The following is a 22,628-nucleotide window of genomic DNA, read 5'->3' on the forward strand; positions in this document are numbered from 1 at the left end:
GAAGTTCATTAGCTCTAGTTAATATTTTTCAACCATCTGCTTGGTTTTCCTTATAAAGCATGATTACCCACGTAGAGTGATGAGATGTGATGGTGTTACTAAGTAGGCAACTATTTAAAATTAATTTGGATTTACATATCAAAATGACTGGAAGAGACATGTCAGTCAAAAAATGTTTACATATCAGTAAAAAGTAAGCAGCTCACACATGCAAGTTTGTGACATTGATTCAGTGAAAGGAAGAGAGGTACAAGTCCAGATGCTTTACAAAAAAGCATATGCAAACATTGGGAGGAAAGCTTTTATCTAAAGTTGTAACTATCTCAAATTTTCTCTGATATAGCAGATGTTAAAATTAATTTCCTCTTGAGATTCACAGTCTGACATAAATTAGTCAACTTGGCCAGGAACCATGAAGATTTCTGAAAAAGAAGCACCATGGTGGGAGACCAGATATAAACCTGTGGTTTATTTCAGTGAAAGAAAAATGTTGCTTTATTGAATTCTTATAGCAGTAGATCTATAAATAAGAGAACCATCTTCTGTATTAGTGTATTAATAGAAGTGTGGTATGTTTTACTTTTTTATAAAGTCAAAACAAAATTCAGTGCTGCATTATATTTATTGGACTCCTTCACATATGAAGTATTACCTCTCAATAAAAAAATGTTACAAAATGAATCAGCAATAGTTTTCTGCTAAAAACTTATCCAAAAGTGAATGGAAAAAACTTACCTATATTTCAACACGTTAGCTCTTAATGTGGCACATAAAATTATCAAAGATTATTTCAGAGTGACTGAAAATAATACTATCATTTGATAAAATTTACTTACAAGAGTAAACCATATTTCCAATTTCCTGCACAGCAAAATTGAGGCCCTAAGAAATTAAGAGTTAAGTTTAAACTCACAATAGGTCTTCCACCTCCCAGTTCCCTGCTGTAAACATTAGACTGCATTGCTACAAATTGATGTGCTTTAGTCATTTCATAGGTGTACTGGATAAAGCCGAATCACACATTTTCAAAGCTTGAGACATCAGTGCTAACTTTATTGCTATTGCATGAGACATCACATTCAAAACTAAACTGAAAATAAAAGCCAAAGAGGGGAGGTTCACCTTCTGCTGTATGGCATGGAGCAAATAACGTCTGGCTAAGATGACTGATTGAAGGTGGTCACATGAGACTGCGCAGAAATTTTACTCAGAGGTTTAGAAATAGGCAGCCTTGAAGGACGTTCAGGATGTTCACCAGCTGGACTGCACGTGCAGTGACAGAAGCATGACTGGCTCACCAAATCACATTTTACTCCATTCTCCAGCGTCTGTTTAAAGAATCAGTTAACACTTCAGTTCATGACTATAACAGTGACATTTCTATACAGGCCTGAAAAATTACATCAGAACTCACAAACTGGCCCTGTAAGATGAACAGCAAATGCTTCATTCAGTTAAGGCTGATTAATTCAATACATTTACTCTTCAGTAACAAGGTATTTTTTAAGTGTTCAGACTACCAGGGGTGGGGAATCATTCAGGAACAAAGCACAAAAAGGAACTGTTAACACTAACCTCCCCACAAAATATAAAATTTGCATTCGTTTCCAATTCAGAGCACCTGATGACATGGCAAAAATTGCCTGTATGCCTTGCTACTATTTCTAGGGTACATTATGTTTCCCTCATCCTATTTCTTATTCTCTCTTTGAGCACCGGAATTTATACTGTTGAAAAGGGTATAAATAATGGTCTAATCGCAGCTTTAGAGTTGACCCAGCATAACGGTTATCCTCGTTATTCACTCTGGTATAAATATAGCTTACATATGGGTTTGGGATGAGGCAGATCCAGCTGTCTTCTGTAATGCATCCCAGTCAGTTTTAAGTTTATTTCCTGAGCCTGTCATGATGCAGGTGAGAAAAATGAGCCTAATGTGAATAGGCAGCTCAGCCAAGCAAAAAAATACCACTTGTTACCCAGAAACTCTGGGCAGTCTGCAGTGTTTCAGAATGAACTTTGTACAGACTGTGTGAATTGAGAAGAGCATCACTTTAGATGGAGAAAGTAGAGGTTGAGTTTAGCTCAGCAATCTCAGCAAGCTCACAAGCCTGCCCGCTTGTGCCAAGATGGTGCAATTTTGTTTAAAGAGTAATATGCTTATACCAGAGCCGCATCCCCTCAGAAAACCATTTACTGTCCTGCCTGCCCTACAGGCCACTCAGATTGCTATTCTGTGAGATGAAAAGAAATCGGGTTGAAGTCTTGTACAAAATGCAACTAACTTTAGATCTTATATTTCAAAGTATCAGAGCATTCAACTTCCAAAGCACACCTAACAAAATAAAAATGTTTAAAGGCAACAAGAGATGACAGCAGGCAGCACCTTTCAGAAAAAAAAAAAGCCCCTTCTGGGAACATACGCAGTCTTCTAAGACTAATCAGCACACTAAACAAAGGACCACTAGAAGTCAGTATTTAGACATTTATTTCAGATATGCAGTTTACACGCTTATTATTGAGCAAAACTGATTTGCAAATATACAAATACTGTAACAAGCATTACCAAATAACATAACTGGCACTAGTGTTATAAGCATATTACTGAAACTGGTGAGGATAAGTCATGGATGAGGACTGTAGCTCATGGCATTTTCTTTTCATCCAACCAAACTTCCAGTAGCACCATAATGGCAATACATGAAATACAAGACAGAACATTGTTAACTGATATTCTGATATTCACAATTTTTTTTTTTTTCATTTTAGTGAATTACATAGCAAAAAAACATTAACAGTGCAGGCGCTTTGGCCAACTTCAGCTTGTGTTCAGCTGTACATCCTCCATATGCAAAAGAAAAAGAAAAAAGCCAGCATATTTGGAACCCATCTTTGCACTTGGGCAGTCATTGCACTGCACTTTGATTCTGGGACTGAAGATATGCATGTCTAGCAAAGAGATGTCATGTCCACTAAAGCCTGAGTGAGTCTTTGGTAGGCTAATACTTCATTATTATTATTATACATTTATCTACCACAGTCATTTTATTCACTAGAATTTTCTTTTGTGATCCAAGGTGGCCAAAGAGGACATTCTGGAAAACATTACAGTAAAATCCTCAAACGACCAGGCACTTCAAACCCAGTCTTTTCCAAAGGCACCAAGAATTGATGGGGCACCGTTTTTCCCCCTAATGAAAGGTGACTGCATCTGCTTTTCTACAATGCTTATAAATCACCAGATTGTTATTTTACAGTTTTTACACACTATATAGTAGCCTTAGCTGCTGCATGGTTGGTTGCATGAATAAATAAGTAACTCCACTGTTCTTCACAGGTGACGTCTCCATTCCACCATATATTAAGTACCAATTTCTTCTGTTTCAAAATTATGTAAAATGCCATAACCTTGCTCAAAATGTACACACATACAAATGCTTCCGACACAGGCTACATCCATCTGAAGATAGGTGGTTCATTCTACATGCTTTCTAAATACAGTGTGTCCAGTTATGAAACAAAATTATCATTACAAATATTCACTGTTGAAATATGTTTGTAGAGGTCTCTGCAAAAATTTTGCTTCCCTTAAATAGAGTTCACACAAGAACAGTTTTAAGTCACTAACGCTCACCTAACACCCATTTATCCCAAACCCCATATTTTCCAAGTGAACAGTGCAGGACATATTATTCATTTCAGCTTTTAACATACTAAGATTTTACCAATTTTTATCTAAATACACCAAGTATATGCTTTCAAGCAAAGTTGTGGCAAAAATACAAAACATGGACATATTTGTACTGCTGTAATGCACTTGGTTAAAGCCTTCATGTCTCTTCACACAGGTCTAAGATCCATATGAAGTATTTTGCCTTATCAGACAAGTATATATAAAATGCAATTGTATCAAAACCTTGCTTCTGCTGGTCACCTGAAACTTACAGAAGTCACATGTAATTCAACCAGCTTTCAGACAGGGTTCTTCAGTGGTAAATATATTTTTGCAGCACTTACAGGCTTAAATTTCAGTCTGAATAGCAGTGCTCAATTCCACAGCATGTTGTGAATGGTTGTTGTTTGTTTCTTTCAGTGTTTCACCGACACCTAAATCTACATCTGTCGAAGATCCATTATTAATGCTTTCCTCAGCAATGTAACTCAGCTGTGGAACATCAGTGCTTGGGGCTGTTGGAATAGGCACAGGGATTCCACTTGGCTGTGGAGAGTTTTCCAAGCGATCATTTTCCACCTCTGGGAGAACATTGACTGTGGTAAAGCGAGTATGATAGTCACTGGAACCATGGCTACAGGAAGTTTTCATACTTTCCATATCTGAGCAACTAAACTCAGAAAAATGACTCGAGTGAGAATCTGCTACAGATGGAATGCTATCGCTAAGAGAGGGAGAGTCAAATTCACTGGAGTTTGTGCTTTGTTGTTCCAACAGCTGAGCATCCATGTCCTCTCTTGTCTCATTTATCTTCATGCTACTCTTCTTTCTCAGCTTACCTTTACATTTTTTTCCTGCTGTTGTTTCTTTGGACCACTTGGTGGCACTAGATTTACTTTCTGGCAAGCAGGCCGATGAACAACCGGCATTACGACCAGCAGCACTGCCATCATCAACACTACTGCTTCCGCTGTTGTGTCTGAATTTGGCTGGCTTTGATTCAATATCCACTTGCACTTCCATACTGTTGCCTTCCCTAGAACAAGAAAGAATCCGAAAGTGTAAGTGGTCATCTAAGACAAGCCAGCTAACACAGCAAACAAACTCTTGCTGCTTTCCAAGATACATAGGAAAAGAAAGTTAAGAGATGTAACTTGTTTTAGAGAAGTGTTTAATCAAATAAACAGCCCAAAGAAAAACACAAAGTCTGAAAGACCAAACACTTTACTGAGCTACAGCGACAGTGCTCCTTTTTGGAAATAACCTTGGCAAAATGTAAGCAGTCACATGTAATTTAATTTGTAACGAAATCTGCAGTTTCAAAGGGTAATCATTAAAGTAGAACAGCTAAGGCATGCTTAGAATATCCTTTAATAAGCAAGGCTTATTAATCTTCTATTTTCACCACATTTCTCTTACCTGTCCAAAGGGATGTAGGAGTTCAGAATAGATCCTGCCATTGCTTTGGTACTGGCATTGTCACTAACTGTTCCCAAGCTAACTGTGCCAGATTCTCCACTCAGACTGTATCGTTCTTTCTGCACATCTGCTTGTACTTCCAGTCTTGGAGAGAAAGAAAAAGAGTTGCATATACTGCAACTACAGTTAAAGCACACTAGTTGAAAATTAGTATCACCTTGTAGAGCTTCACCATTCAGTAATAAGTAGAGTTTATTAGTTACTCCAACACAGGTGCACATATTTACCCTACTGAAACAGGTTCTCTCTTCCCACTGTCAAAAGTGACTATTTTTTTATTTAAAACAAGGAAACAAACAAAACCACCCCAAAGCAAAACCAGACTAATTTCCCAACAAAGTCAAGTGTTGCGTGTTAACCAGAGGTTCTGGATTCTTTCCTCCCTGAGGTTTACAAGAACAACTTCCAGGCTAAGCTACAATTATTTTGCAGTTACTGTACTGTACTCTAAAAATGGAAAAAAACAATCAGAAGGGTACACAAGCTCAAGACATGATAGTTCCCATGTTTCTCCAGCTGCAAAATTATTACTAATCAAATAACAGGCAGAGAACTGTGTTCTGTACTCTGCTTTATATTGTATTATTATCAACAGCAACAGGAATAATAGAAACCTGAGCAATCTTAAGTTGGGCTGAGCAGATAAGGCAGAAAAAATTATAGGCTTTTTTCCAAAGCCTTCTTTACCTATGTTCTGACAGTGAATTGGAAGCATTTTTTTTGTTTTGTTTTCCACTCTCAGCTCTTAAAAATAGGATAGGTAAACCTCACTGTCCTGGTTTTGGCTGGGATAGAGTGAATTGTCTTCCTGGTAGCTGGTATAGTGCTATGTTTTAGGTTCAGTATGAGAAGAACGTTGGTAACACACTGATGTTTTCAGTTGTTGCTAAGTAGTGTTTAGACTACAGTCAAGGATTTTTCAGCTTCTGATGCCCAGCCAGCAAGAAGGCTGGAGGGGCACAAGAAGTTGGGAGGGGACACAGCCAGGGCAGCTGACCCAAACTGGCCAAAGGGCTATTCCATACCATGGGACGTCACATCTAGTATAGCAATGGGGGGGAGCGGGGCTGGGAGGTATCGCTGCTCGGGAACTAACTTGGCAGCAGTTGGCAAGTGGTGAGCAATTGCATTGTGCATCACTTGTTTTGTATATTCCAATCTTTTTATTATTATTATTGTCATTATTATCATTATTAGTTTCTTCCTTTCTGTTCTGTTAAACTTCTTCTCTCAACCCATGAGTTTTACCTTTTTCCTTCCAATTCTCTCCCCCACCCCACTGGGTGGGGGGGAGTGAGTGAGCAGCTGCATGGTGCTTAGTTGCTGGCTGGGCTTAAACCATGACACTCACTCAGCAGTCATAGCTCAAAACACCTGTCCCAGCATAAGGGAACTCTTAATGGTAATCCTACATTCCTTATTCTACATAGCCTGGACTTCCAAATTACTCAAGAAAATGAGCAGTGTTAGCACCTTATTTAAGGAACAAAATCCATCCTGAACCCTAAATGTTAACAATCCTTTCCAGACATTCCCTTTCTCTTCAGGGTGCAGGACAGCCAACAAATAGTAAGGCCCCAATTCACAGGAGGCATTAGGCACGTAACCAACAAGAAGTTGCCATCTTGGCAAGGCTAGGTGCCCAGCTGCCTCTCCTCCTGCCTAAGTCCATTTTGAATCCACACTCCACCCAGGTGTTTTGAAGGCACAGCATGGTACTTGTAGACTACTGAACAAGCCAGGAGTTCTGACTTTGGGATGAGATGCACCAGAGAACATGACACTTGTTAGACACGAGGTACCTCCCTCTGACTCCTGGGTAGAGGCTGCTCTCCTGGGAAGCAGGAGAACAACATCTCAGGTCCCACTCATCCTGAAAAGAATTCAAACTCTTCTTTGAGGGTTGTGGTCTGGCAGGATCTCTTGGAAATCAGCAAGTTTGTCAGAGATGAACTGTCTCTATCTCCCAGAGACAGTTCGTTTTAAAAGGAGCCAATTTAAAAAAACATAAAAAATCTTAGTAACGCCACTTCCTCTGCTTACATGTAGAGCAGGATACTGTACAGTAGAAAACATGTCTCTTACCTGTTAAAGCAGTTAACCATTGCACTTCCTGAGAGGCTCCCTGTTATACTAGCCCCAGCCAGGGCCATAGTACTAGCGGTTTCACTTAGGTTGTCTCGAATGGCTCCTATTCTATCCATGTGGCTACCACTTGCACTCAAGCTGCCAGTCAGTCCTCCAACGCTTCCTTCACCTATACTAGGGTTATGACGTGCCTCTGCTACTGAAGTGGTATCTAGACAGAAATAAAGAAGGCTTATCAGTTATGGAAGTAGAACTCAGCAGTTTCTTGAATGTGACCATGGAAACCTTTCCTGAAATTATGCTGAGAAAAAGGATTTATAAAACATACTGTCACAAAAAGATAACTTTGTCAAAATAAAAACAACCAAAACACAAAAACCAAAAACCAACCACCAAAAAAAGAGACCTCACTTGGAGTTGCCTGATATCACATACTTAAGATACCAAAGTTAACCATGGATAGAACAGGTAACATGGAGTGAAGGAACACAGAGACCCCACCACAAAGGATATTGCCATGTAACTAAGAAATAAAGCATCAGATCAGCTTTTAGTTCCCCCTATTACAGATAAAAAAGCCAGCTAGCTAGCTTCCACAAAACAGGATTCTGAAAAAGCAGCATTAATTTTATCTTAAAACTTTTACCTGTAGAAAAGACTAGAGTCTGGCCTTGATTAAAATAGGCAAGAAAAGCTTTAATGCTTGTATTACAGCACAACATGAACACAGAGAAGCTACCTTCACCTGAGAGCTGGTCTTCCAGCAACAAGTGGAAGTAGTCCTAAACTGCAAATAAGTACTCTAGTATCTAAGGGCATCAAATATAAGTCACAAAGCCCATATTTATAGAAAATGAAACACTAAATTTTCTTACCTACAGCTGCATTTGTTCCACCAACGTTTATATCATTTTCATCATCAAATTCTATCCTGACACCTTTTCCATTGCCTGCTGACACACCACAGCCTCCACTTCGGCAGAGGGAAATTGGAACAACTCCATACACGTAAGCCAGCATAATAGGAACACCAATACCTACAGAGGGAAGTACAGTCTTTCATTAAATGTGACTTATAATTTAGAGCCTTTCATAATAGCAATTTCATTTTCTATGATCACTTAGTATTTCACACTTGAAAGAAATCAGGAGGGAGCAAAATTAAGAAATATTGGTAAAACACTAAGGTGAAATGACAGGAAAGCACTTTCAGTAGGCAGAATGTCCTCCATCAGCATTGGTAGGCAGAGACACTTAATACTTGATGTATTAATACTTCCAGTATGTCAATAACATCTTTTAGAAACAAAATGAAAGTACTTTAAAAGTTCATGTAAGCTCCATTGAGGACTATAATAATGTTCCACCTGAGAAGCAGAAATAGCAGAGACCTATTTCAAATATTATTCAACTAAAAATATTAGTACCTCTACTAATTTAATACAGGGCTTGATTTTGCGTACACTGAAGTCAGACAGGGCTTTGCTATCAATTTATTATTATTATTACTGTAGGTTCTTTCATATTTATTGTGTCACACTGATTGAATTTAGAAGTTTTAATTATACAAGTTTTCCTTAAAAGTAAACAATTCTCTGGAGCAGGGCGGCAGGAGTTAAGGGAAAGCAGTGAAAGGAACTGTGGGCTAAAGCACACATACATATACACACACATCCATCCCACCACTTCTAGTGGACTGTGGAAGTTACTCCTTTGGCATATGAATTAAACCATTCTATGGCTTTGCTGATGGACGTACACAGAAGGTACAGAAAAACAGTAGACTGAAAAATGGCAAGCTGGCACATTCTGAAAAAGCCAGGACAGCAGCAGACCCAATGCAAAGGCTCCTCAGTCTACCCTGAAAGAAGGGGTCCAGTTATAGGAAGCCCCTTTCACTAGAAATTCCTCAGCATTGAAGGAGCAAATCCATGTTCTCAAGATCATTACTTTGGAAGCCATATAATGCCCTGAGACTGGAGGCCATGTGTTAATGGCAATGGGGAAAGAGTAAAAACTCCATGAAATAAAATCCAACCGCTTTCTCTAAAAAGCCAAGTTTTATTGCTGGTCAGGAACAAGAAACAGCTCAAAAGAATGAGGTAAAGCAGACCTATAAATACATCTTTGAGACTTTGTGTCCCACTACCAGTTTAGAGGGGTGTGATACCACAGCTCACCACATGAGAACAATGCAATGAAGACAGACACCGGAGAGTTTTATGACTAGCATGTATCTGCATTTGCACAGTGGTCCACCATTGTTAACAAGCAGTTTAGAGCCACAGCTTCATGGCTAATTTAAACCATCACTTGCTAAAAGCGGCCCTGTCTTTTCCTAAGGCCACTCATTCCTCTCTGAGCATTACTTCTGGCACAAGGGGGAACACTGCATACACAACTGCGTGATGAATTGGATCAGGGGACTGATCCAGCTTAAAACTAAATGGTGGGTCTTAATGCGAATCAGTTATCCACGGCAGCTTACTGTGCTATTATAAAGATGCCTGTGCTGCAACAAAGGAGAAGCAAGGCAGCACTGGGCAAGTCCACTCCTATCAAAAAAAAATAAATCAGGGTTTGTTTACAGTGATCTTGAAATTACATGGTAAGATGAGACAAGTATTTTGTAACATACAGCCAGATTTTCCTCAAATGCTATCCTCACCAATCCCTATGAGAGTATGTGATAGAATTCTGACTCCTAGAGCATAACAAATAGTTTGTCAACTACCATAATTTTAAGCGTAAGAGACTGTATTTTTTCTTCTGTGTTGAGAAAAGTTTGATATTAAGTTATTCAAACATGAATAGACTCTGTGGCAACAGTTTTTTCTTGGTCAGTGATTTAAAAAAGCTTTAAATACTTCAATTTTAAAAGCCAGATATGACAATGTGGAAACTTCTATTTGCAAAATAAAAAATTTTTTTAATTCTTCGTTTTAATGCAGCATTTCCTGGAGTACTGTATTCTCCATTCTGCCCCAATAAATGTAAAACCTCAGACTCCTCATTGTCTCAGTTCCTTCACCTATAAAAGGCAACTGTAGGACTTCTCAGCTGTTTTATTTATGATTGCTTATAGAGTTCTGGTTGCAAGGTGCTACCAATACACAAAATAGTAATATTTGCTTACCTACAGTTACTGCAGCTACAACTGGAGAAACAATTACAGATAAGGTTACACCACCTGCTATAGCCAAGTTTCGCTTGTGCTTTGAAATGTCTTTGCCTTCATATCGATTGTGAATCTTGAGAAGAAAAGAAGAAAGGGGTTTTAGAATATTATTGTCATCAATAATACATTGCTGCAAGGATGGAAGAACTGACATAAAATAGTTAGGAATATGTACCCTGCTCTCTTCCAGAGAGACCATATTCTGTGTCATGATTTATTCCTTATCCCAAAGCAAATTTATACATTTCTTAACTTTAGGCAACTTCTTCAAAGTTAGAAGTCCTCCCATCCAGCAACTAAGCATTTACTTTCAGCCTCAAGTTAGAAGAGTTAAATCATCGAGTAGCTTTTTGGTTTTTTTAATCATTACTCCAGCTTACACAGTTTGGAAAAGTAGACAATTTTCAGGATCAAAGAACTACCACATCTGATCAAATTGACACTTCTTATTCCCAGCCATCTTTCCCCTGAACAATACAGAGTGAAACCTTCACAGATTATTAGACATATTGAAACAGAGGTTGATGTAACAGAGCCATGAACATCTTGCAGTAAGGCAGTCTTCACCAAACATAGCCTGGGAAGAGGAGAGAGCAAAAACTCCATTGCTCTGGCACCCTCTCATGACAAGCTGTTGAGACAGGAAATATTTTAGCAAACCTGAGTCTTAGCTGTGCTACTATTTACTGAGAAATCTGCTAACCAAAACGCTTACTGATAGTTCAAGTCTGAAATAACTCTAAAATGTAACTGCCTCAAACTTACCAGGTGCAAATCACAAATGAACATGAAAGGCTTTCAAAGATCACTGTTTTATAGAGTCCCTATTTTTTGTGCATTTCATTTACTCTCTAGGGACATGGCTTTTCAGGGATACGCACTTTCATCTGTCATTGTTCTTGGTTAAGACATAATTACAAAGTAACAATCGGTTGCTATCTTAATGGTTGCCATAAGGCTAAATTAATCCTCACTACATCTAAGGAGGAACACAAAAAGGAGTACTAAAAGGATAATCACAATATTTTTGTATGAATATGCTACTGCAAAAACAATGACAAAAAATGAGGTGAAAACTTTATTACATGTTGTGCTTTCTAAATTATGATTTCAATTAGAGATTTCGTAGGGTAGTTCTCATTTTGGAATAAACTGAAGTATCTATTTGTTCAGGCAAGACAGGCAAGGAAAGGGCAGAGAAGATGCTGCACTTTGTATAACAAGAATGCATACACTTGCTCTGAGGTACATTATACAAAGAGCAACAGAGTAAGGGAGCACTTGAATGTGGAACATACCTATGGATTAAAAAGGAAAAATTGAACAGTAACAGTCTCACAGTATGAGTGTGTACTAATTACAAACGCAGGAAGATCAGGTTTCATGGGGCTCTGAGCAATTAGCAGGATCATCTGAGGCACTGAATTTTACTGTTATGGGCAATTTTAACTACCAAACCAGAAGGCATACAACAAAGGTATCTATGAAGGCTACTGGATTCCTTAAACATAAAGCAACAAAAAGGAATGGAAGGGAGTGGTTACAGAGGAGAAACTGATTGACGACATCAAGATAGGAGCTTACATTGGTACGAAAACTATGAAACAAGAAGCTTCAGAATACTGAGTAAAGAATAAAGAGTATCCAAATAAAAATATCGGGCCAGAAGAAGAGGGATTTCAATAAACACAGAAAACTGGTAGGTTACAAGACTTACATCTAGAAAAAGATAGGACTAGCACTTCCTTAAGGAAACACTATCAAAGCACAAGCACAAACTCTTCCAATGCAGGAGACAGACAGAATGTTGTAAAAGAACAACAAAGCTTCCTTTACTGAAGCAGCAGCAATATTAAGAAAAATAGAAAGTAGGTCAGGTTACTATGAATGGGTATAAAGAACAGCATGAGGGTGTCAGGACAAAATCAGAAAGGTTAAAATAGAAGAGACAAAAAGCAAGGGACATCAAAGTCAGTAAGAAATTATTCTATAAGTACACTGCTAGTAAGGGGAAGACCAAAATGGATCAGTTAGCTATTTAACAAAAAGGAAAGACAGCCAGCAGATGAAACTGGAGGTCTGCTCAATTTTTTTCTCTTCAGTTGCCACTAAAGATCAACTGTGAGCCAGGTGACTGGTGACAAAGGAATAAGATCTGTAGGAAAACAGCAGGTTTGAGTGTGCTTACATGAGCTGATCTGAAAAGTATCTCAGCAGGGCCAGTTTCAGAGTGACTAATAATAATTTTTGAAATTATTCATAAAAGATGTCTGGAAAAAAAGATCAAGAAAACTGGAAAAAGATAAACTGCAATGACAATCTTTAAAGAGGTCTAAACCAAGAAGTTGGAAAATTAAAGACCAGTGAACTGAACTTTAGTTTCCTGAAAACTCGGAAGTTGTAGGCACCAAAGCAAATGCAGGAAATAGAGTCCACATTGATTTTTTTCAAATAGAAATCACGTCAATTTAATTTTCTTCTGTGACAAGATAACTAGCCTTGAGGATGGGGAGAAGCAGATGTCATGCACTGACTTGAACAAAATTTTGACATTTTCTTGTATGACACTCAAACAGGTTGCAATTGTCCAGACTGAAAATGGACTAGAGAGAACTACTATTAGCTTCATGTAAAACTAATAGAAAACATCGAAGTTGCCACTAGGTTTTTTTGCTCCCCAAATTGCAAAAGTATAGGGTGAAGAATTTCAAGATGTATGCCCTGGATCCAATATTCAACATTTTCATTAACCTGGAAGATTGAAGGAGAAGAATGTGTGTGTTGAATTTCAGGCTGATATAATCTGGCAAGGTTGCAAGAATGGCAGAACTCGTACTAGTCTTGAGAAGTTGGAAAAAAATGGCCTGAAATGACTAAGATGCAGCACAAGGGTAATGAGTTTTAGTCTCTTCTTAAGGGAAGCCTTATTGCTTAAAATACCAGTATGGTGGGGAAGGTTATGTGTTTTAGAGTACACAAAACAAAAATAACATGTTGAGAAAGAGGTAACTGTCAGTTTTACACGCAGGATCACCCTTTCATTTAACTCAGCAGTAGTAATACTTCAGCTTCACTGCTATATTCAAACTGGAGAAAACCAAAGGTGATATGAACAACTGGAAGGAAATCCAGAAGAGGAGAATCAGAGGTCTAAAGATACAGTTTGTCAAGAAAAACTGGAAGTGCTAGGTTTGTTTAGAGGTAAGAGTGAAAGTGCGCTTAAAAATCATCAAATATGGAATGGGATATTGCAAAGCAAAAAGATTCTTTATGTCCGCTGAAGATAGCGCAGTAAGAATTTAGTGTAGGAAGAGAATTTACATTAATGTTAGAAAAATCAATTTTACTAAGAAAATTAGGCTTGGAGAGCCTGTGGAATCTCCATCATCGGATGTTTTGAAGAAAAGTGCAAAAATGTGACAGGAGTCACAGAAAAATTACTATTAAGCAGTGAGATACAATGGAAATTCTTATGAGGCTGTCCTCACAGACTGTCTGACACTTTACCATTAATGTGAAAGGTGCTGAGTGATGAGGACCTATCCCAAAATCCAATGAGAAAAGCAGAACGTGCAATAGTAATTTGAAACAGATAACTGCTGCTTTCTTCCTCTTATCATTTATAAGGTTCCAATGACTGTATGGGACTAAGGCAAAACAGAATAGAATGGTCAAAACCCAACTGTAGCAAAAGGTAGGAGTTCTTGCTTAAAAGAAAAAGATGAAGAAGAATACAGTGGGAGAACTGAGCTGCATCCCTGGACTTTTTGTCTAGCAGCAACAGCTCACGTGAGGGGGAAACACTCCACCCCCCACCCCAGTAAATGCAGAATTATTTCTGTGCCAGTCACACTGAGAATCTGTGCAGATGAAAGCAGAAATAAGCAAGTCTTCTGATTATACCATCCAAGACATGTAATTGAACATTTAGCACCTGCTGAACCAAGCCAGCATTTCCTAAAGCCCATTTCCAAAAGATTTGGATAACTTACTACTTCATCCTAAATTACAAATAAGTGATGTAATTATCTTTTGTTTTCCTTGCAATTTGTCATTTGCTTTATACTAAAAGCTATTAGTTATATTTTTGAAAGGAAATACATCAACTGCCTTCTGATTAACACGGTCATTTCTAGCAGATTCCCACAAACAGTAAAATGAAGATAGATGCCGTCTAGCTACTTGCACTGAACACCGTTCCACATGGTGGACTGGCCCAAGGCAATTAACAAGCTGCTGAATACAAATGCTTAAATGTGTGCACACACAAACCTGTACTAGCAGAATTTTATACTAAAATACTGGTAACTATCTGCTTTTAAGAAAAATAAGGATTTCCTTTTTGCCTTCCTTCTCTAAATATTGTTTAACTCTAAGGGACGCAAGGAAAACCAAGAGGTTAAAAACAAAGCAATTTTCAAAAAGCATGCAAGAACTTCCAAGGCAAGATGCAGAAACTGGAAATTGTTTGGTGTTTTGCTCTGTTTTAAGAGGAACTACATTCTTAAAAACACTGCTTCTCCTTCCTGTACAATTGAAACAAATAAACAAGTCAGGAGTTGGTTGGTTTGGGTTTTTGGCATAGTTTGGGGTTTTTGGTTTGGTTTGTTTTTTTAAGGGCTGGTGAAGATAGCCAACTGAACATAGTATTACCCAAGTCACACGGTGCAGAAGGTAAAACCTGAAGCATGTCAGGAGTTGTAGCACATTTTACCTTACGTCCCACATACACAGGAATTCCAATAATCATAGCAGGAATAGCAATGCCAGCTATCAAGGCAATTCCTACAGGAGCTCCAACAAGTGTCCCTAGTTGCCACAGTATTTTCTTCTTACGGCTCCATGGTTTCTTTCCCCAAAATGTGCAACCTGATGGGCTAATAGAAAGAAGTAAGAAAACTGTAAAGAAATTGTAAATAAATCAACACATACAGTACTGAACTGTTCTCTAGTTACAAAATTATTGTTCTTGGGTTCAAGTTACAGATGTTATGGATACCAAATAATCAATTATAATTTCTTCAAAGGTTTTTTTTTGCCTTTACAGTATATTTTACAACCTAAAGAGAACCATGTTGTGTATCATCCCGTACCAATCTGGTTCACAGGTAACATATAATCAGAGTTTTTGTATTGCTTACTACGAAGACAATACAGCAGTATTAAGACATCAGTATGTTCATTTAAAACACTTCATTTGTTGTACTAAGTACATATTGCATACACAAAACTTATTTTAAATAATCCTTTAAATAAGATTTTAAAATAAAAAATAACAAAGCACTAATTTAAATACATGCATTGAAAACTAACTTAATTCTTAGATATGGATACTTCAACTGTGATTCTCTACTCCAACAAGAAGAAGGCCAGGCTTACAGCATCCAGGAATTACTTCTAGATACTATAGAAAACAAATCACCAACCACAGATTTTTTTTTTCTTAAAATGTACCTTAAATAATGTAAATCTGAGATCTCTTTCATACATAGCCAACAGAATTCACAGCCACAGACAGCACAAGTCATATGATTGCAGCTTCCATCATTCATTTTTATTATATAAGCAGCACAGCGTGGGCATGGCTTTATGTCATCAGCTGTTTAAAAATGAATATAAAGATCATATCAGTTCTTTAGACAAGTAGGTTTAATCAAAATATAGACATATGTTTGGGAAAACTGATTGAACCATTATCTGAAAAATGGAAGAAGTTTATTGTAAGTTTGCTTTACAAATCTTGATTTGGCAATGACTGACTTGATAGTTATTTGTATTTGTAAACCTTGGATCAAGTAAAACTAATGAAAACAAGGCAGATCAAATTCAAGTAATTGAATAATTAATGCATACACTCTGTTCAAGAATTTTCTAAGCTTAATGCAATATATATTAGAGTCAGACATTAAATATGTATGTTAATACAGGACTGATAATATGGTCTCTTTAAATAAAATCCTCTTTTACATTTCATGCTGTTATGAATCTTTTAGTTGAATATTCAGTCTCCCCTTGGTTATTTCTTTTTCTTATCTTAAATCCATCTCCCCTTCCACATTAAGTGCGTTTCTTTGGTATCACCAACCTCCTCTTGAGTCCTTTTCACAGCCCTACTTAATACTTACTCCCTAGAAAAAAAAATACTGTAGCAAAAAGAAAATTCTGGAGGCTCTCCTTGTTCCCAAGTCAAATACTGAAAAATGCAGTTAAGTGACTAGCTCTATCTTTAACAAACAAGGGGTCATTGAGCAACAATGAAATACTTGTATACTGACACAACCACAGTTGTGATCTTCATTCCTTCACATTACTGGTTAGCATCCGCACTTCAGGACAAACTATTTACTCAGAACAGCAGAAATAACTTGCAGCTCCCAGTGCAGAAGTCCAAGTTTACTGCCTCTGTGCTACTTAGGTAGGACAAAGGGAAAAGAGTGGTTGTACTTGGTATAAAGAATATCCAAAGAGGTGCAGAACCAGCAGAAACAGTATGTCTACCAACTCCAGTGCAAAAGGACAGTGAGCAGCTGAAAGGGTGCACTAGCTATTCCCAGATGGCAACAGATGCACAACCTACAGGGCAGTAACTAAACTGAGCAAGTTCTTACGGCACAGGTATGGCAGAGCTACTGCTGTTCATGATGGGAGTGAATGCAAGGGCAAGGAAATGAGCTGGCATGCTAATTTATTTAATTTGAAAACTAGAGCAAGATGCCAATTTCTAAGACAAGATGGAGTGCCTTGTTAAAATGAGCCAGCACAAACAAAACATTAGAGACTCCCAAATCTAGGGCTGGATTGGAGAACAACAGCTCTAACTACATTCAAGGTGCAAGAGAGACTCTTTTCCCCAAATATCTCCCTTGTTTGGTCAGGCAGACACAAAAGCTGCCAAATAGATCAGAGTTTGGTGAAACTTGGAGTGAATTCTTATCAATAGCAACCTGGACTGTTCCTCTGCAAAATACTACTCTGACTAGTTTATCTTCTTTTTTGGGGGGGTTACAAACAAGTTAAAATTTAAGAGGATGGAATTGTTTGCTTTCTGGTAGCCAAGACAGATGAGCATTTTATTGAAAAAAACAAAAAACAGCACTAAAACAGATGTCAAACATCAGAGCTGGCATCAGACTAATAACAGTCTCTTTTGAAAGCAGAAAATCAGTGTTTTTGAGTTTTACTTTTAACAGCTTTTATTATTAGCAGCCCTGTGAAATTTCACCTACAGTGGAAAAAACAAGTGTTCCCAGTGTGTAAGCAATACAACTAACGAGGCCAGCCTGCCAAACACAGAGAATGCTTTGCAGCAAGTTCCTTTGACTTCACATTTTTCAGCTACAAAGAAGAATTTAAAATGCTGACAAGCCTGTAAGATTGAAGTCAGCTTCTGTGGTCACAGAGTACTTCAAATTATAACATTTAAAATTTGAATTCAAACTTAAAATTGTGTATATTTCTGAAAGACAAAGACAAAGCAGCTAGTATCTACCATGCTACTATTCAGTTCTTCCAGTTTTAGAGTTAATTGTGCAAGTGTACTAAAAAGACGTTTTACAGACACGGTATCCGAATCATAAATACCTGCTGCTCCAGATTCCTGGCTATAACTAATAGATGAAGAACGAATTGTTCTCAGGCGCAGACTTTGAGCTCTCTCCTGGCGAGCAGCATCGCAGGTCTGGTTTGGATGCCAAATCTGCTTACAGTGGTAGCAAAACTCAGTTCCACAGCCTTCTCGTCCACATGTAAGTTTGGGACAGCTGGCACATCCAAAAGCGATCACAGCATATCTTCAATCATCAAGAGGGGCAAGAGAGAATTTTGTTAATAAGATCACCCCTGTCTATAGACCAAAGCAGACAAGACAGCTGCCAGAGCAGCTGCAGCAGGTACAAAGGCAGTGGACATCAGGAGTTTACATCAGGTAGCCAGCACAGGTTCCTTACCGCCTCCTTCCACAATTCTATCACTACTGCATTAGACTAAGACTGTACAGAAATACTACAACCTGTGTTAACACTTTGCTCTCCCCCACCTTCATAACTTCATGCAGTACTGAAATATACTGTATTTAAGGTTGAATGCAGTACTGCAAGGTTTACGGTCACAAAGCAACCACCGTTTAGACAAGCAAGACAATAAAACCAAAAAAGGTATTTAACCATCTAGAAAAAGTTATTGTTTCAAAAGTGTTCCAGTCTCTATAGGCATGTCTAAGCTTGACCCTTTCTATAATCTGGGAGGATCCCTGCTGAGTGATCTGTAGTATAATCTATTACTGTAAAGGCATCTGACTCGGTACTGCATGACATTTCAGTATTTTACTGGTTGCCATTTATCATGAATACCACTATCTACTTTAAACAGATGTTTGGTTACTCTTTATATTTTAAAAAGTGAAAATAACAAAACAAGTATTTTATAAATAAGGTCCACTGGTATGAACACTTAAAACAGACATAATTTTATTCACATGAACAGTCCTGCTGAACAGACTTCAACAGATCTATAAATGCAGCAGGGCTTAAATGTACAGCTGTTCAAAGGTAGTTTTATTTTAAAAGATTAAACTGTTTATTTTTACCCCTTGCCCAATTTATAGCCTAAACTAACTCCAAATATTCTTTATCAGTAATGATACTAAAAAAAATTATTCCCACTCACATATCTATCTGAAAATTTAGCTATTTTCATTTTAGAGTAGCTAGATCTGAAGCTCTGTACAGTTAATGCAAATCCTATCCCTTTCATTAGTGCTTTAAAACAGCATGTTTGAGGTTCACCCCCCCAAGAAGTTCTGCAAACAAATAGGAGTTTTCAAACTTTAATTTACAGATGATGCAGTTACAAATAAAAATGAGATATATGCTTCTGTTTTCAAATATTTCTTACTTTCCAAGTAAAAATTTGTTTCAATAATTGCTAGATTCTTCTATATTCTTGCCAAGTTAATCAGCTCTATTTTCCCACTTACTGCAACTGAAGAGGTAATTACTTTGTATGTACACAAAGAGATTCTGATCCAAATGCTTCTTCAACACACAGGGATACATCCAACACTCGTTAACTTTACATCAAAGAATCTCAAGCACAGATCACAGAATGAAGTCTCAATTTATATCCTGCATCCTATTGCTAATAAAGAATGGGAGCATCCCTGAAAGCACTCCCCGTTTGGGACTGACGGATTGGCGTACCTTTAGAAAGTAACTTTTTAGACCAGAGCAAATGTCAGTTAAACCTGTAACCTTGTACAGTTTGAATTTCAGCATTTTGTGTTCATCTTACAGATGATGTGAAAGCCCAAAGTTCTTGTTAGGCTGACAGAAGGGACAAACAACAAAATTCAAAGTAATAACGAGTAAAACAAAAACCAGAGGCAAAAAGCAATTAATTGAAGAAAGGACATACACTGAGAAGAGGAATGAAGAATTTGTACTCTTTTGCCCAATCTGCTCTTTGCCTGACAAAGATAAGAAAATCTGGGAATCGCTGGTCTCTTCTAATAAAGTCAGCGATACAATCTCAGAGCAAAACCATTAAATAATTCAGACAGAAGAAAAGACAGAACACATCTGGAATACTGATTCACTAAGGCTTGTTAAAATGATGCCAGAAAACTGGTATGAGGAAGTAATCTCAAAAAATTAGTCTGGAATGAAGTCCAAGAGGTTTCCTTATCCATGCTCTTTCCCCAGGGAAAGATCACCTATTTGCCAGTGTCTCCTACCAAGTCAATGCAGGTAGGTTGCAGCTAGTCCAGACTTGCACAGTATTTCAGGTAATGACACCAGTCAGGATGCATTTGAGCTTGCAACAAAAGCAGCCCAGGGTCAGAAAGACCACGGTACCAGTGATATGGACCATTTCTGGCATTAGACTGCTTTAGTGCTAGAGACCCCACAGCTCCCAGGCAGCTCATCCAGGGCATAACTACTGCAACAGAGGTTCTCCTCCAAACTAATCCATAGTTCTCTTGCTGGGAACATCATAAGAAGTTCTCCACTGGGACAAGAGAAGTAGCAATACACATAATACTGCAGTTAAGTTTGTTTCAAGATCTGTTTGGTTCCAGTTTTGCCACCTCTAGGACCTGTTTTTACCCCACACAGACTGAAAGACACCTACTTCTTAACTATTCTTTGTTGTTTCCTGCGAACACAGGGGCCCACACCTAGAAAACCACTCAAACATTGTAACAGATCAACCTAGCTTCCCTCCTTTTTTTAACCTTCCTCATTTTTTTTCCTCCCTCAGGGATCAAAGTTTTTATAACTATTTGCTCTTTATCTGGTCCAGATCTTTGTTGAAATGTGATGCCCAAACTCTGAAACAATATTACATGGGATGTTTCATCAATGCTGAGGAGAGCTGAAGCACTGTCATGCACCATCCACTCAGTTCCTTCTTTTACCTATTTGTGCAGTGTATTTTTCCAAATGGTCTACTTTGCACCTATTTCCTATTTATTACAGTACTTATTTGTAATTTTAAAGATAACTTTAGAAAATAATGCTACCCTCTGAAGTTTCTGCACCTCTTCTACTTTGGGATTAATTGCAAATTTAGTAAATGCATTCCATCCAGCTCTTTCATGAAATTTGATCCACGCTAAAATCAGGCCAGCTACCATCACAACCCTAATGCGTTATGCCAGTACTACATACCAAAAACTGTTCAGAAAAAAAAGCCCTCAGTTTTAATTGCAGGTTGTACAAGTTGATTACAGTTGCCAAAGCAACTAGAAACTGCGACTACTGTTGTACCACAATTTTTAAAGCAAATGTCTGCTGATCTGAAGTTTGTGTGTACTGTATGTGATACCTCACCTTTAAACAATGTTTGTTAGCATAGGCTGGTCAGTGAAAGTCTGAGTACTGTTTGCTTCCCTAAACCTCACACCTGTACAATTCCTTCCTCCATCCTCCTTCTATGCTCCACAACATTAAATCCCCGTTATTACTTTCTATACCGCTCCCACTTCTCCTTCCCACCTCCCTCTGTGTGCTTTCTCCCAGCTCCCCTGGCTAACAGTGAGGTGAGAGACCAGTGCTGCAGCAGGCTCCCAGCTAGGCACATACCGACTTGTCAGGCGGTGCTGCAGTGGCTGCCTGGAAGGCCAAATTTAAGAAGCTAACTGCAGGATTCATATACAGGTATTTCTCTTGCTGGAAGCATTATTGATTATCTCTCTTTTGCTCAACTATTATGTTTTTTTTCCCCTGAAACTTAGATTAACTTATGCTGAACACTCCACGCCCTCTGCCCAACATGTTTGAAGGTGCTAAAGGTTTGAAAAGCAATCAAAAGAAGGATAGGAAAAAGACAAAACATGATCATATGAGCTTTTGTTTCTTTAGGATGATACCCCTAAAGAATGATCCTGCTGAGAAGTATCCAAGTAACCAACTTCATCCGATTTTAAACTAGTAATGAAAATTCAGTGAGGGGGTACTATCTACACATTAAAAACAGAATCCATTGATCACTGTGAAGCATTTCCCTGCCACATGAAATACATTAGGAGAAAGTCATGTTATCAAAGGTACAGTTGAGATCACCCATGTAGTACTAGTTTATTTCCCTCATACATAAACACTGGCATAGTTTAGCTGCCTGGCAATACACTGGGTTTTCCACAGGATTCCACCCTCAGAGTAAGGAACATGCAGTAGGCAGTTCTGGAGCAATGACTTAAGCATTTGCTATTACTAATACATTGCTGCGGTCCCACACGATTGCACAGAACTTTAACTTTACTCTGAAGACCCACTTTTTATTTTTATGATGGTATTATCTACAGCAATTATAATTACAGTTTCTGACCATTTAAAGATACTTAGGATTTTTTTTTTTAAAACAGATGAGAAAACTGAGGCACAAAAAATAAGCAAGGTGAAAAGTCTCCATTAAGCAAATCTGCCTTTAGTCTATCTACCAAAGTACTAAAAAAAGTATCTGAATCACTGAAACATAGTTTAACAGAAAATGGTTTAACAGTTCTTACATGCTTCCCCTTACTTGAGTAACAGTTTGTCCAGAACATGAAAACTCAGGGAAACTTGAGCAAAGCATACTTCTGCCTATCAAATAATGCCTTCTAGTGGTTGTTTTCTTCTGCAGTATCAAAACACTAGAAGCAAGCTGTACTGGTTTTGTCCACATGACTTTGTTACAAGCTCATGCAACCAATCCATCATTCAAGTAATT

The 22,628-nt window shown here is 38.0% G+C and overlaps 1 protein-coding gene across 4 annotated transcripts in view; it reads right to left on the minus strand.

Moving 5' to 3' along the window:
* Positions 1-2,471: 2,471 nt before the first annotated feature.
* The window catches only part of RNF19A (ring finger protein 19A, RBR E3 ubiquitin protein ligase), a 62,422-nt gene continuing 42,265 nt past the window's right edge, over positions 2,472-22,628 (minus strand). For all 4 annotated transcript variants that reach the window (XM_069779777.1, XM_069779775.1, XM_069779778.1 and 1 more), the window contains exons 3-10: positions 18,000-18,208; positions 15,873-16,017; positions 15,133-15,295; positions 10,377-10,491; positions 8,116-8,277; positions 7,238-7,451; positions 5,093-5,236; positions 2,472-4,709 (exon numbers count right to left, since the gene is read on the minus strand). In XM_069779777.1, coding sequence (XP_069635878.1) covers positions 4,022-4,709; positions 5,093-5,236; positions 7,238-7,451; positions 8,116-8,277; positions 10,377-10,491; positions 15,133-15,295; positions 15,873-16,017; positions 18,000-18,208 — 1,840 coding nt within the window. In that variant the 3' untranslated portion in view covers positions 2,472-4,021. The remainder of the gene's footprint in view (positions 4,710-5,092; positions 5,237-7,237; positions 7,452-8,115; positions 8,278-10,376; positions 10,492-15,132; positions 15,296-15,872; positions 16,018-17,999; positions 18,209-22,628) is intronic.

The sequence above is a fragment of the Haliaeetus albicilla genome, chromosome 3 (genome assembly GCF_947461875.1).
Source record: "Haliaeetus albicilla chromosome 3, bHalAlb1.1, whole genome shotgun sequence".
NCBI classification, from domain to species: domain Eukaryota; kingdom Metazoa; phylum Chordata; class Aves; order Accipitriformes; family Accipitridae; genus Haliaeetus; species Haliaeetus albicilla.